General features: G+C 41.8%; 1 protein-coding gene across 16 annotated transcripts in view; it reads left to right on the top strand.

Moving 5' to 3' along the window:
• Positions 1-333: 333 nt before the first annotated feature.
• celf4 (CUGBP, Elav-like family member 4) overlaps positions 334-16,368 on the top strand; it is a 79,432-nt gene continuing 63,397 nt past the window's right edge. For 6 of the 16 annotated variants that reach the window (XM_043221076.1, XM_043221069.1, XM_043221075.1 and 3 more), the window contains exon 1: positions 335-953. In XM_043221076.1, the coding sequence (XP_043077011.1) occupies positions 689-953 (265 nt within the window). In that variant the 5' untranslated portion in view covers positions 335-688. Of the gene's footprint in view, positions 954-16,368 lie in introns of all 16 variants that reach the window. The other 10 variants (XM_043221079.1, XM_043221078.1, XM_043221072.1 and 7 more) reach the window with 5 other exon arrangements.

Raw genomic sequence — 16,368 nt, 5'->3', positions numbered from 1 at the left:
GAATCCTTTGACGCTTTCCTGAGAAAAAAAAAAAGCATTTAGGGGAATATCATGCCATAGAGTGCGTTGAAAAAATTCAATGCACACACGTGCTTTTCTCTTTAAATGAACAGATTGAATGCCACTACACAAGTCTAAGGTGCGTCATTCACAAGGCAGCGTACAAAGAGCCGCGTAAATGTGATATTTTCTTTATTTATAGTCCCTCTCCTTCGGCGGAACATACCATGTTCCTGTATAACGATGAGAGGGGGAGAGAGCGAGTCGTGTGACATAAAGGGAGCTGCTTTTTCTTCGCTTCCTCCCCACTGCACTGAGCGCGTTTGAGACAGCCCTGTCGGTTTAAACCGGGAGGACACCCATACCGACTTCTCAATGCAAAAAATAAAAGGGTAGCTAGAAGCAGGGGCGAGGGGAACGGAGGTAAAGCGAACGCTCTCGGTCGGTCTCTCTCTCTCTCTCTCTTTCTCTCTCGTTTTTATTACATGAATGAATGAATTGAGTAGTAAGGGACACGTACAAGGAAACACGCCTCCGCCTGGACGACCAAACGCGTTTGATATTTGACTTGTGTTCAATGGTACGCGTTCGCATCTGTACATTTTCGGCGAAAACCAGAGTAGGACGTCTCATCCCGTCGTTTGAAACACTTCTGAAGGCGTAGCAGCTGAAAGTCCTCGCGGTGAACATGGCAACTTTAACGAACGGACAGGTGGACGCCGCGGTGCACGGAGGAGCGGCCAGTACAAACGGGCTCGTGAACGGAATAAGCCACACGCACAGTCCCGCGAGCTGCGCCACGATTCCCATGAAGGACCACGATGCCATCAAACTGTTCATCGGACAGATACCGCGCAACCTGGACGAGAAGGACCTCCGGCCGCTCTTCGAGGAATTTGGCAAGATCTACGAGCTCACCGTGCTGAAAGACCGCTTCACTGGCATGCACAAAGGTACGTTTCGTACTCGGTTCCTGTCACTAGAATGTCTTGATTTCCTTTGCCTCCGTTCCCATCATTAAATCGGATGACAGGCTTGGATGTACTGGCTGTTTTTAGCGTCACGTATGAAACGCGTTAGAGAACCGTTCGTTCATTGAGTTACTATGAAAGTTAAAGTGTGGATTTAAAATTGTTCCGTAGCCAAGACGAAGCGAATTTTTATTAGATCGCAAACGGTACTTAGGGGGTTTATTACGCGAGCCTGTTTTGAGGTCGGGGTGGGTTTTTCACACTTGAAACCGACGTCTCTTATTTTGTGTTTCTCGCTGTTCGTACTATCTTGCTCGGTTGTTAATTTTAGGTGGTCGGGTTTTGACGTTTACGCGCTGTGCGTTTGTAACGTTCCTATTGGGATGTTAACGTTGGACACACACTACACGCTTAATAACTGCTTGTTCGTCTGTGTGAAAATGTGGAGCAAAAAAATAACGTCGCCTGTTCGTCATTCTACTTAACGCTCTTTCCTTCGCCGTTTCGACATTTTCCCCCTCGGTCGTGGAGGCGCGTGAAAGTTTTAGCGACTGTACAAAGCGCATGAATTTTTAATGAGGTAAGAACTGAGGCGGGTTATGATTGGTGTCTGTTGCTTAACGTTTTAATGTCAGTGTAACGCTTTGTCGCTGGCATAACCCAGGGTTAAAGCAATGTTAACCCCCTTTCAAAATTGCTTAACCCAGGGTTAAAACTGGCCTTTACGCGGTGTTGAGAAATATGTTAACCCAAGGTTAAGGGGTAGTTTGAAGATCCCTGTATATGCTGTCTTGAGGTCCAGCTTGCTTCGTAAGTCCATCAAAAATTTTCCATTGAGGCTTCTCTCTCTCTCTCTCTCTCTCTCTCTCTCTCTCTCTCTCTCTCTCTCTCTCTCTCTCTCTCTCTCTCTGTCTCTCTCTGTCTCTCTCTGTCTCTATGTGTGTGTGTGTTCAGGTTTTGCCTAAATTGTGCTGACTAGATCTTCAAGGATAGAAACGCCTGAGCTCTACAGGCTTTTCTGAGATTTGGTGAAAATGGAAAATCGTATTAACTCGGTGTTAAAACGGTAGAAGCCAATAGAAAGTGGTAGAAAAACACATGTGTGTGTACTCTAGCTTCTGTAAACATTTCCCTCAATTAGTTTTCTACAGAGATCGTCTTGCGTGCACAAAAAAACAACTCAGCCTTTTGTCTAAGAATGATCGTGCAGGAAGTAAAGGTGAATGGCAGCCGTCAAGACAACGAAGGAGTACATTATGAGCAAGGATAGGATCTGTGCTGAAAGGGTCTGTCCAGTAACCTCTTAATTGGGGTTGTGTAGTCCTGATTGTTCCTGTTCTATTGCTTCACAATAAAATATTAATTTATGATGACAGTCCGCACAATAGCATTTCAGCGTGGTGTGTTCTAGCGGTAACAGCAGCCGAACTATAATTACCTCCTGCTTATCTTCTCCTCACCAGTTGGTGTCATACGCCGCAACTCGCGTCTCCGGTTAGGTTCGGCCACAACTGTGCCTTGTTTGTGCGCTCGTCTGCTCCTGCGGTGTGGTAATTACTGCTGAAGCTGTGTACCTGTGGCGTGTTCAGAAAGATCAATTCCTGAAGACCTCAGCCAGGGGTCCAAAGGGGGTCTCCCTAGGCGCATCTTCCCAGGGGTGTCATTATTTCACAGGCTTGTCTAATTGATCCCCAACCCAGAGGACATTGTTTAGGGTCACATCGGTGGCTAATTTACCCATCCGTCCCTGGGAGCCGAGGGAAGAGCTGCATACCCCAGCCTCAGGGATGTAGTCCCTCTGTTGTAGTAAACAAAGCTGTCCTCTGTATGTGCCTAGCAAAAATGTGGCTTTGAGAAGCGGGTCTGGGGAGGGTAGGAGGTTATCTTTTATTAATAGCACCGCTGGAGTACTCCCCGTCTGGTGGTTAATCATGTTGCTCGTGAACTATGGGGAGTCGTGCCGGCTGATTCTAGGAACTGTCTCCTTCCTGCAATATATGGTCCTTTGTACCCATCCCCCCACTGCAGGGCCCTGCGTTCGCTAGTGTGGTCGTCAGGCCTGCTTGGCTCCATGTTATAACTGAGTTTAGGTACTCGTTCACTCCCTCTCCAGTACATAAGCACTGGCGTCAGTGTCTCTCAAAATCCATTTCCCTTTGGCAGCGGTGCCGTTCTCTCCGTACCCTGGAGTACGCTGAGGCCTGTCCGCTCTGGAGCTCTCGTTGCTTCAAGAATTTAATATGCTGTTTTGTAAAACTGACCTTTCCCTTCACTTTCAGTAAAAGTAGTGCATTTATAACAGCTTGTCACTGGGCCAGCAGTCTTAAAGTATAGCCTTAAAGGAATAGTTCTCCTCAAATTAAAATGTTAGCATTTATCTTCATGTGGTTACAAAACTGAATGCATTTGTATTATCTCTAAAAAGAAGCTATTTTTGTCTCAATTTTTTTATTCTTCTATAAAATGAAAAACACAAAAGACCTTTTGAGTTCCACAGAAGAAAGTAAGTCTTGAAAGAAGAAAGATTTGGAATGATTTAAATTTTTGGTTGAGCTGTTTCTTTAAAGAAGGCATTAAAATGAATTTGCAATCGTCTTTTTTCACCCTCTACTGACGTAAATGTCAACGTAACTGCTGCTCGAAATAAGGAAAAAAGTTAGGGCAGGGCTTATTTCTGTCCAGTGAGAATTGATTGGATCATTCTTTGCTAATTGCTGTGATCTAACGGCAGAGTGACAGCTTGCTGGATTGGAGGGATTGTTGCCTCGTCCTCATGCCAGTGTACACGTCATCATAGCAATCATGTTGTTATGAGGCGAAGTGAATGTTAAAGGCACATTAATTTACAATTATGGTGGGCACAAATAAATCATTTAAAATAATCACTGCAATTAAAAAAAATTGCAATTTGATTTCATGGTGATTTCAAAGGATTTGCACAAGTGACGTGCTGCCTTCTTCTGACAATGATTATTTGTTAAAGCTCCATAAATACTCTAGTCCTATACAGTTTTCTGCCCTCCTTGATCATTAACATGATCGCATTGTCTTGTTTTTCATCATTATAGGATGTTCTCCATCTTGGCACTTCATCCGTCTCCACCTCCACCCACTTCCTCTCTTCACACGTTATCACCTCCTCCAGCCTGCTGTATGTCTCTGCCGTCTCTCCTCTCCCAATCATGCGATTTCTCTTTCCATTCACAGGCTAGAAGGGGTTTTGTCATCCATTTATTCACTCACTTACCCTCCCACACACATCGTTCAAGATTTACCATTACACTCCACGCTGAGATGAGGTCCTGAGAGCAGGTCTGCAGCTCTCTGGTGGGGTCTTAGGATAACGGAAACTGCAGAACTTCAAGCTTTTCATTGCAAATATCAGTGTCGCCTAAAGTTGGTTTCTGATTGGTTAGATGTTGACTTGACAGACCGAGGCAGTTTGGTGAGCCAGCATGGAGTGTCCAGATCACATCCAAACACAAATTGGATGATATATATATATACTGTCATCATTTACTCAGCTTTGTGTTGTTCCAAACCTGTATGAGTTCTTTCTTCTGTGGAACCGAAAGGAAAGCGTTTCGAGAATAGAGTATTGTCCATACAATGAACCCCAGCGTTGTTTGGATCCCGTTGTTTGCCTCGCGTGAAACAGATTTGGAAATGACATGAAGGTGAGTGACTCAATAATGACTCAATTTTAATTTCTGAATCAACTATGTCTTTAATTGCTAGCGGTGCAGTTTTAGCTGCTCTCTCATTATCAGTAGATTCTAAAATCGTTAGAAAACGATCCCACATCGTGCAGGTAAACACCAGAAGCGACCATCGTTGAGAAGCGTGAGCATTTGAAGTTGTGATGAGTGTAGGTGGAGAGGGAACACGTTTGATGCTATAAAGACGCACGTAGGAGGAGACGCTGCATTTTCGTACTGTGCTGCTGAATTCACGCCGTCTATTTTTAATAGTCATTATTCTCATGAATATGGTCTACTTTTGCTCTGTTTTTGATATGCAGACGTGCCATGCGGGCATACATTTGATTTCGCCATGCTGGATACACATCTGGAGCGAAGACTGAATAAAGCATGATGCATTTTACGTGTGGACTCTAATGAGACACTGAGCGGAGGGGGCTCCATTCATCCTCATGCCTGAGCAGCCAAAGTAATGATTCTGTACATCAGTTATCTAGTCTTTAGACCTCTGTCTTTCGGGGAAAAAGTGAGAAAGAGGCGAATGCTACGATACTGGCTAAAGGACGGAGATCGGGAGAGTGATGGATAGAAAAAGAGAGTGGTAGAAAGAGGAGAAACAAAGCAAAAAGATGGATGAAAACAGACTAACAGAGAGTTCAGCACAGGAATGGGCTTCGGTTTTAAACTGAGTAATAGAAGTAGACAGTGAAAGAGAGTTGGATGGAGAAAACCTGGTAGTTGGGGCAGGTCTGAGCTGGGGGGAGTTCTTGAGTCCTCCAGCACTTTCATTTGGCTGCTCTGCGTGACTCAGCACAGCTAATAGAGGCCATTTGTACCGGTCACCAGCAGCTACAGGAAACATGCTGCGGACCGTAACGTCTTCTCCTTGCACGCCTCTTAGCGTAGGGGAGATTGCCACTATGCATCGAATGACTTTCTCTCCTTGCTCACAGAGTCTGCGGTTGGGACAGTTAGCGTTGTCTTGTTTACCTGCAGCTAACTGTGTTAGATTAAGTTTGTTAAGATTCCTAACTTGGTCGTTTTATTTTCTAGACAGTCGTTTCCAGCCTTCTAACAAGAAAAATGTACAAGAGTATGAATGTTTTCCATCGGGGCGATGTGTTATCGAGAGATTGCGTTAACGGGGAAGAAAATTCTGTTTCTGGGCAACCTAAACCTGAGTTTCTGGGCAGGATTTTTCCAAAAGACAATTGGATGTCCTTGCCGGAGAAAGAGAAACGCTGGGTTTTTCCTCCTGCGGCTTGGTGTTAATTCAGCTCGCGTCCTGGACTCACTATTGCATTGCTGTTGCATCATCTGCACACACAGCGTTTCTCTTTTTTTCCCCTCTCTAGCTCGTTTGGATCTGCAGATGTTCCGAGCCTCGGCCCATCCCAAATCCTCTCAAGCCTCTAGTCTCCGATCGCTCATCCCCGTCGAGAAAGCAGCGACACGCTCCCGGTTTGAGTGCGATTTCCGCACCAATTGATCGATGCGGCCGTTTTGTTTATGACTGAGTCGACGGCTCACCGCGGAGGTCGCCACTTGTCCATAGGTCGCCTTCTCAGTGCGACACGTCTGCACTGAACACAAGTCGCAAGCGGCGGCACGAACATGCATGTAAATATGCATCCGTGAGAGAGGGCCCATTTTTCAGGCGGACAGTCGAGAGGGTGGCAGGAGTGTTTTTGTCCAGTGCTATTTGAGTCGATCGCTACAGAGGTCGGCCATCAAGAGAAAAGGTAGTTACTCAAGGTGAGCGATGACTTGCCGACGAAAGAGAGCGAAGAGGAAAAGCTGCGTGTGTTTGCCGCAGGTTTGGAGTTCTACAGGATAAAGGTCCTGTTTGGCAGCACTAACCTTGCAGTGGCTCTTATTAACTAGCGTGACCCTGTCTGAATTGGGCCAAAATATGTAACCATTTTCTCACACCTCAAGGCATTTTTAAACTTATCTCAGTCGTTCAGATCGCACAGAGACTTGTTTATGTGCAGCGGCTAATCCCAGAAGACTCATCTCATGAATTTCAACTGTATCTACCATAACTCTCTGTCAGATAGCTGTGTTGCGTTAGGCCACGTGAACTTTTAAACTGAAAGTAATGGCGTTTGGCGGAGGCGATTTAGTTTCTAAATTGAAAACTATGCAAATATGCTACGCTGCGCAGCTTTTGCAGGCTTCCTTAAATTTTATCCTGCAAGATTTATGTCCGGCATAATGGCCTTGTTGTGTTTTCATATATTTAAATAGCGGGACTCGAAGAGCGAGGCAGGGCTAAACTGGGTTCAGCCTTAAAAGTTTTATAAGGTTTGCTGTAATTTCATATAAACTGCGCCGATGAAAAGCCCGAGGCCACACCCCCTCTGCGGCACATTGGTTTTATCTCGCTCTGCCTGTGGATCACAATTTTGATTTAAGAAGCTCCAAAGCCTTGCAGTATTCTGACAACAACTCTAGCAAAATTAATAGTTTCTGTTTTCCAACTAGTTGCATCATCTAAGTGTTACTGTGGTGTGTGTGTGTGTGTGTTAAATATTTAAAGGGTTTAGGAGTGATATGTGCACTGCTGTCTAGGCAAGGCTAAGAAAAGGTGTCATTGTGCCCAAAATACTGCTATTTTTTTAATGTTCTCTTTTGAAAACAGAAAACATTTTTATGATATTATATATTGTATAGACTTGGTTACTTAGGCTCTTGAAAGCATGAAATGGGCTTTTTTCTTGTTTGCTGCATTTGACGTCACAGCTCAGAACAGTCGGTAGCTAATCAGAGCTGACATGATTTCCTTTGGCTCAAGAGTGATTCGGTGATTGGTTCAAATTCTGTGTTTGCCCATGAGCAAAGAGGGAAGCATGCAGGGTGAATGGAAATTTTCTCCAGGTATTATAGCGTTTATAGGCAATAACCTATTTAGACCCATGATTGCTTATTTTCTCCTTCAGAAACAGTTTTCACTTCTCTACTCTGCGAGCAAAATATAAATGTAACACCGACCACATTGTCATTGTAATTTAACATTTAATGATTTTTTTAAAATCATTGTACCTGATGCGTTCTAAGAATCTGCGCAGCATCCATCTTGTTAAAAATACACCAGCGTGCTCTTTTTGTCTGAGCCCTTTACATCATTTTAAATTCTTTTTTTCTCATTATGTGAAGCGTTACCTATTTGTTAGTCTAATGATGCTGTATTCAAACTCCATTAATTAGCAGAGTGTGCAGAGAATGGTTAGGTAGAGAAATAAAGGAAGACAAAAGCCTAGGTAATAGCTTAGATCATTTTCATTGTATGGACTGATTTAAGCAAGCAACATTTTAATTACTTTTTGGAGTAGACGAGCACAAAGGAGGAGAAAAAGATAGCAAACTATTTGGAAAGGAATGAATGGGCTGTGTACTGTTTATCATCCGTCTTTTTTATAGTGGTTTGTAAATTGGGCTACACCGAGGCTGTAAAATGATAATAAAACTAGTTAGACTAGCTGTTGATTGTTTGGCTGTAAACAGGTTTAGACAGACATTTTTACATTTTATCATTAGATTTTTTTTGAAAGATCTGCAGAAATGTAATAAACGGAGCTGATCGAATAAATGGTAGCTGAAAACATTAGCCATACTTTAAACACATAAGGGCAGGAGTGTACATGCACTGGTTTGTTTTGTTGTTCGGTTTGGTTTTTTCTTTTATTTAATTTGGTTTTCTTTGGGTTTGACTTTGTCCTGGTCACATCTTTTCTTTGGGGAAACTAATACAAAAGCCTCTTCTATAGTGCTTGATGTGTTTGTTTAGTGTTATACTTTTCTTTGAAGAAGGCTTATATAACTCTATATATATATATATATATATATTGTGTAATTGTGTAATTTTCAATATGTTGTTTTTGTTGAGTGTTTTTTTTCTTTTTAATAAAATCAGTTTATCTTCACTGATCTGTTTTTCGTACATTTTATTTAGTTTATCTAGTTTTTTTCCTCCTTGTTTGCTCGAGTCCTTAGAAAATCTCATGTGGGCCTGGCTGTGAGAACCTGAGCGCATTCTCACACGAATAAACATTTGTTTTAACTTATGGACTCATCCAACATACAAAACTAAATGCTGCTGTATCCTGCAGTGCGTGCACAGAAACTCAAATAAAATCCTGCCATGAACAGATGAAACAATATTCCATGGGTCAGCGATAGCATTAGTGCGCTCAGTGTGGCAGAGTTAGATGCACGTAATGGTTCTTTGCTTTGTACAACACTCAACTACCATTTCCATGTAAACAACAGCCTGCGTGTGTATTTATTTAAGCATATGTAGTAGCTAAAAAAACAACCTGGTATTTGGTTTCAGCTTGCATTTATTATGTTTTCTCATCTTATTCTACATGACTGAACCAACATTTATGTCATATTAAATAGTCAAATAAATGAGCTATATTAAGCATAATTTGTCTTTTGTTTTTGACAGAAGCAACGGTGCATTAAGAGCTGCTGTTTTGCGAGCTACATGTCAGAACAACCATCCGTCTGTATTTTTTATTGCTTGCGGAACTTACCACAGAGTCTGTGCAGACACGAGGTGTTCTCGTACCTATGCTAATGTACCATCTTGTGCTGAGCTGTATTGAGATTTATCATGCAGGGTTTGATATAAAACAGAGGATGTGTGGAAACTAGTTGTTTCTGGAGAAGCGGGAGGGCATTGTGGGATACGTGAGGGTGGAGGATACACTTCGTCTGCAGTCAGAGCAGATCGAGATGGTGATATGATACTGGCCGACTCCAGCGTGTGGAGATTGCAATTTTTATGCATGCGGCATACACGCGGTACATGCGCAAGCGTAATACTAGTTTTCTTGCGGTTATAGAGTAACGGCGCTGTTTGAGACAGAAGTGATTTGACGACGTTTGCGTACCCTAAGAAAAACACGTAATGACTCTGGAACAACCCCCTATTAAACCATTATGAGATTATAATTAGCTTGACGTCTACTGAAACAGTCTATTTGTTATTCATAGGGGACTACGATTTTTTTATTGAGGCATTGTTAACAAATAAATCCTCATTAGTGATTTTCCCACTCAGTGTTATTGCATGTTAATAGGATTTTAATGTCATGATATTTATTGGACTGAAATGCTTTCGGCTTAAGACATTTAAAGACCAACCGGACTGAACCTTTTTGTCTATGCATTTTTGTTTTTCTACAGCCTTTGCTAGGGCTTGGTGATGCAACCAGAAATATTATCACTTTTTTTCTGCTATTAGATATTTATTATTAATGGGGCAGGAAACGCTTCTCACCTATTTGTTAAACCTTGAGAATGAATGGAAACATGTTTGTTTACTATTAAGCAAGCTAACTTTTTTTTTTTCCCCCTAGATTTTCCAATTGTTTTCTGTATTCTGTGATTTATAACAGACTTTTTATCGCGTCATATAATTTATAATTTAGCATCAAAAATGGATGGAATTAATTAATAAAACTTCAAGAATTAAATGTACCTTTTGAAATGTAATGCACTGAAAATATATAATTTCATTTGCAACAAAAAAATAATGTTGTCAAACAATATACTGCAAAAGAGAACCGTAAAAATGTTAAAATGGATAAATGTCTTTGTTGTGTTATTTTATTTAAAATGTACTCTTCAGTGCAACAATAATAAAAAAAATTGTGTGCAACAGTATATATCTGTCATAATATCTTATATGAAATGTTTATTTTGTTAGGCTGTAGTAAAGATATTTGAATTTAGATTAACCCATGTTGAGTAAAAATATCCATAGCTTGTAATCCTTAGACATACATTTAATTGAAATATAATTTACCACCCAGCCATACTTAAAGCTACGGTACCTGAAGAATTTGTGGGCGGCCAGCCATTATTTTAAGGTTAAAATGGCTAAGACCAAATAAAAAAAGTTGTTTTTCAGTCTATCAGGTGCCAAAGCATTCAGTGATAGAGAGTTCAGGGTCAGTTCAAACGTGCTCATCTGCTACCATCAGTGTAGTTTTTTTATTTTTATTAGATCCCACGAATTAAAACTTCATGCAGTTTTCTTTTCAAATGGAGGGGATATCTGGAGCAAATGCAGGTGTCTTTTAAGGTTTGTTTTGGGAATTAGGCGAATATATGAATAAGTTATGGCTTTCTTGTTTTTTAGAGGTAGGATAGGTCAGATGAATGCTGCTGGGACTAAACTCAAGGATCTTCAGGATGGAAGTTGCAGGTTGGATTTCAACCGTGCGGTGAAAGTCTCCATGGCGGTTTAAAATGTGCAGAGCCTACTTTCCGAAGCAGAAAATCTGTATTTCATGCCCAAAATGGGCATTAAACCTGCACTGAAAGTGATGCCACAAAAAGTCTGGGTGCTTTAGAAGCCCCTGCGTTGAAATACCTGCCACATAACATTTGCTCATGAATTTTAATATGTTTGGGTTTAGTAGGGGGACCTTCATTTGCAAGAAAGCACAAGAGAGCACGATAAAGACGGACGACGAGAAAGGGGGGCTGGATAAAAGAGAAAGCGAGCGGGGAGAAAGAGAGAACAGGGGAGTCCCTGAGACAGATGTCACCCTCACCGCAGATTGATGGCTCTTGGCCGGATTCCACGCCAAGCTTTGACCCCGCTGTCCTTTGCAGTAATTTATAGGTGGCGTTTTTAAAGATTTAAGCACTATTTTGTGGCCATCATGGCCTCGGACAGAAAACGACCTTCTAATTCAGGGTCGCAGTCGGTCTGGAGCTAAAAATGAACTCACCTGAACCCGTGCGGTTCTGTATGTGTGCATTTGTTGTATTCTCACAGGCCAGCCTGATTAATTAAAAACCCTGTTTGTTTTGGGGATGTGGATTTATTTTGAATATACAGCGTGAGTTTGTATGACATTCAGGGTAATAACTTTCAGCTTGAAGCATAGAGTGCAAAGAGGAAGCGTAGGGAGACTAGACACCCTGTGCAGCTTTTGGCTGTGCATTCATTGGACCCAGCTGGGTCTGGTGTTGGCTGAAGTGTATGAGAGGCCCTTATGAATGCAGCAGTGGCTGGTGATCTGGGGGGAGCCTCTCTAGCACATCATCACTCATTTGCAATTTAATGGCCCCAGAGATCACCCTTTCCTCACCCCACCAGCCCATTCCCAGCATGGCAAAGCTTATTAGCAGAGGTTTTAAATCATAATTTCAAGTGAATCTACAACTCTATCCTTCCTTTTTCAAGATGCCCGGCCAGTGGAGTCCACCAGGGCGGCGCTAAAAAAAAGAGCTGTTTTTTTTTTTTTTTTTTTTTTTTTTTATTCCTGAAGGGTTCACATCGAGTCCACAGACATCTATAATACATGAGAAAGACTCTTTTGGCATTCCCATTCATCTAAATACATAAAATAGACATTTCACAAGTCCATTGAACATTTTTAAGAGCCCACAAAAAGAATGTTACTTGTAATGTAATGCAATATTTGTGATTTATCTTTTATTTGTTGCTTTAGTGTTAGTAACAAATGAAGATAATTTAATTTGAATGACGACTTTTGAAGAAGGTCCATTTTATAATTGTAATAAAAAAACCTTTCTAAAAATGAATTTTAGATTTTAGATCTATCTATCTATTATTGCATTTTTTATATTTTATTCTGTCAGTCATTATATCCATCACTCTATCCAGTGTTCTATCTCTATAACTGGCATTCATTTCTTTGAGTCACACTCTTTTTAGGGTCCAGTACTTGCTATTAACAAACCGTTAACTACAACGTTTGCCTCAAACTGCTAATTTGCTGTTCATTAATAGTTACTAAGGTAATTGTTAAGTTTAGGTATCGGAAAGGATTAGTGATAAAATATAGTCATGCAGAATATGTGCTTCATAAGTACTAATAAACAGACAATATGTTATTAATGTTAATATGTTATTTAATTCAGTTTAGAAATATTCCAATATACGTATATGCACTTTTTTGGTATAGATATTAGACTCTTTATCTTCTATTCATCAAGAAATTGCCTTAAGCACAGTGTACTTTTGCTTTGTTTCTTTCCCAAGTAAGCATCTTTTATTAGTTTCGATTCGTGACTCTGTTTCCCCCTGAGACCCCCAGTCGATTCAGACATATTTAGACCTGTCTGGAGATAGCAGGCTACATTATAGTTCTCCACAGAACATTATGGCTTTGTAATAATGTCCCAGGCTTTGATGACACCGATAACTACAACTGACTAAAAATGCTGTTTTTAGTAGGCAAACGATGTAGTCTATGCAAAATAATTCCCATGTCATGCCCACGTGTAGTTGCACGCTGCTTCGCTACCTCGGATGCCCTGCCCGAGGGCATTAAATTCACAAAAAAAGACTTGAAATTGAAGCTCTGCAGTCCTACTTATTCAAGGAGAGAAAGATAGCGTTGGTTTCCTCTGCCAAACGGATAAATATGACGAGTTTTGAGGATTGTAGAAACGCTTTCCACCGTGGGCCTCCTCACCCTGAGCAGCTTAGCTGTCCTCTTTTTAAAAGAGTGAGGAACATGGGTATCAGCGTGAAGCAGCCGCGAGGGCCTTCTCAGCGTGCGTCTGTGTGCATGTGCCGGATTTTAGGAGAGCAGCCATAATGCTGGGTTTCCTGCAGAGAGTCAGCCCGACTTCCTGTCTGGGCCGCGCTCGCGTTGGAAGAGGTGTCGAGCGCGCGTTTGATAAAACGTCGTCTGTTTACAAATCCTATTATGCGCGTTTGGCGTGTCCTTGGAGTTGATTGCCGGTCCATGTTAGCTTTAGTAAACGTCTTAATTGCGTTAAATGGGTAGAAAAGCTGGCAGATTAGAAGCCATTAATGAGCGTTGTGTGAGCGAGCGTATTCCCGGGATGGCACTTTCGTCGGGTTGGCAGGCGAGAAGGGAGAGAGTACGCCAGCGTCACCTTGAAACTCGAAAACACTGGAGAAACAGGTCATTGTGTCTCTGCTGAAAAGAGGTACACATCGCTCTCTCTCGCTTTCTCGCTCGCTCTCTGCACCCTGTACAATCTCTTTGGATTCTCTCTCTCTCTCTCTCTCCCTCTCTCCCTCTCGCTCTCCCTTTCCATCTGAACAGTAGATAAGCTCACTGAGGGAGAGTTTAAAGGACTCTCCATTTGTGTATAAATAGCTTAGGATGAATTATTGAGGGACCCAGGGTTACTAATAATCCCCCTGGACCCATCCGACAATGACATAGAAGATAGAGGGAAAACAATTACACAGGGTATCTCCTGAGGAGGACTGAGTGGAAGGATGGAGGGGGGCGCAGACGAAGATGCTGCAGAAGCCCCTCACCGGCTTCCCGTCTTGGCTAATAAAGCCAATTAAGTCGGTAGAATCAATGGGCATGCGAGCGGTCCCGGAAAGAGGAAGCATAATGATTCATGTCCTCCGCCCGGAACGTCCCGTCCCTTTTGTCCACGCGGCCGGGAGGACAGCGGGACGCTGACGGGATGAGACAAGGGGACCGCGGGGGAATATTAAGGAGCTGTTTGTGTCTGCCGGTGTCAATGCAAGGACGGCACCGAGAGGGTGAGAGGTGCAGACAGACAGGCCGGTCACCCTGCCACGCTTTCGGCGGGACTCTCTCTACGCTCTGGTCTGTCTGCGCTTTAGCTCTAGCAGGTGGATCATGGGTGTGCCCCGAAAGCTCCATCTAAAGACTGTACAGGCTGATCTCTGAGGTGCTGCTAAGTCATTAGGGCTCATTTTTATTACACGGAACATTTGAAATTTGTTTTGTTATATTAAAAAGGTTTTAATAAAAGTTGCCTCCCTGTGCGGTAGAAATGTGATTTACGAAAATGCAGTAACTACACTTGTAGTTTTCACGACTTTTTACTCATTTTTTTTTTTTCAGCCAACCTTATAAGATTAAAACGTTCTATCATGCATTCATCATTTTCAAATTACTTTTATGTGTAGACTTTATTTTACCCTTGACTTTCAGTGTTAATCTATTAATGTCGTAAAAAATTGTGAATTAGTACATTTAAACGATCATTGTAATTTAATTAGTGAAATATGGCGTATGGGAATTATTAAGGTAAATAGCATGGTTGTGAAAGTTTTTGTGGTGATTTGGGTAAAATGTAATAGTTGAGGATATTTAGGGTCCTTCAGAAATCATGCTCATTTGCTGGTCAGGAAATGTTTTGATGTTAAATTAGATTTGCTTTTTATTTTCGTAGAAATACATTTGAGCTTTTAATGTATCCCGACTGAATAGAAGTAATAATTTCTTTCAAAAAATCTTAAAAGGTAGAGTATGCGATCGATTGTGAGAGCTTTTTGGTTTTAGAAATTAGCATGCTGTTGAAATTGGTTCATCTGGGGAAAAAATGGTCGCTGGGTTTGTCATATATTTCGAGGTGACATGGTGTTTGAATAAAAGATTTGGACTTGGCCAGTCACTTGTCTTGAATTTGCAAACTCTTCAAACGCGATTGAACATTCTGCTTTGTTACCAGAGTTATGCCTTTGAAATATATAGTACTTCATCTAGATGGAGCACAAATCTGACCGAAAAGTCAAAAGGTTGTCTGCCGAATTGAAAGCGCGCACACTAATTTAAATGAGCTTTCACTCTGTCGCAGAATAACCTAGTTTAATGGCTATAGTCAAAAGTTTGATTTATAGAGCAGATTGCAGCTCTGAATGATTTTGTTAGTACCAAAACATCCGTAAATGAAAACATTCAAGTCCCAGAAGCCCCTTCCAAGCATTGCCCATGTACCCGACCCTGCCAGTGGGAAGGTTTTTAAACCGCTGCGAGATTCGGCATTACCGGTTTGATTAGTCCTGTGACTTGGCAACACATTTTTAGAAACCCTGACTTTACCGCCTTCCTGCATGACATCTCGCTAACAAGCTCTCGGTATTAAACACGCTCCCTCACGTCTAACAATACTAGGGGTATATTTGGTAAGCCAAAGATATTTTCTGCCCTCTTTTAGTGCAACCTTCAGTTCTTGTATTTCAGAGCTTGGCAGACGGGCTTATCCTTGATACTTCTGTGCAGCCCACAGAGCCAGGATGTAATTGACTGTCCACTTCTGAACACCACACGGCTGAATTTTCTATTATCTGTCCAAAAGGTGATGTAAATTCAATTCAAAAAGGCTTGGTAGAATTAAGCAGCGTGCACGTGTGTGAGAGAGAGAGAAGACGTTGGAAAGAAAGAGAACGACATGCTTTATGCTATAGGTATGGGGTGTATAATTTGCGTTTATGTTAGCTTTGTATGGTGCACATTGTGTGTGGTCCTGTGAGTAGACAAGTTAACACACATGAGCTTGTTTGGGTATTAGTGAGCGTGGAGCTGTATTTATTGCGTACTGTAGTGTGTGTGTGTTCATACTGTCTCCGGGTCCTTTGGGAGTGTATGTAGTGGGGGGGAATGTGTCCTAATGATGCGTTTTCTACACCATTGATTCAGTAGCTCTGCTTCACAGTAAATCCTTCACATGCAACACATTAGAGCCCATGCTTTTTCCTCTTCCAATCGATTTGCAGAACTTACAGCCGTTCTTCTTTTCTCCTGTCCTCCTTTCAGCGCTCGTCTCCATTCCTCTGCGCTCCTCGCCTTTTCTTTTCTTTTCTCTTGTTTTTTTGTCTGACAAACTTTCTTTTCCTTAGCTTTTTTTTTAGAGCACATTTCGAGAGAATTTTTTCTTTTTCATTTATTTTGTTGTTTTCT

This window comes from Puntigrus tetrazona, chromosome 21 (genome assembly GCF_018831695.1).
Source record: "Puntigrus tetrazona isolate hp1 chromosome 21, ASM1883169v1, whole genome shotgun sequence".
Classification (NCBI taxonomy): Eukaryota; Metazoa; Chordata; class Actinopteri; order Cypriniformes; family Cyprinidae; genus Puntigrus; species Puntigrus tetrazona.
Note: the sequence above shows the minus strand (reverse complement) of the source record. Positions and strands in the feature narration are given on the sequence as shown.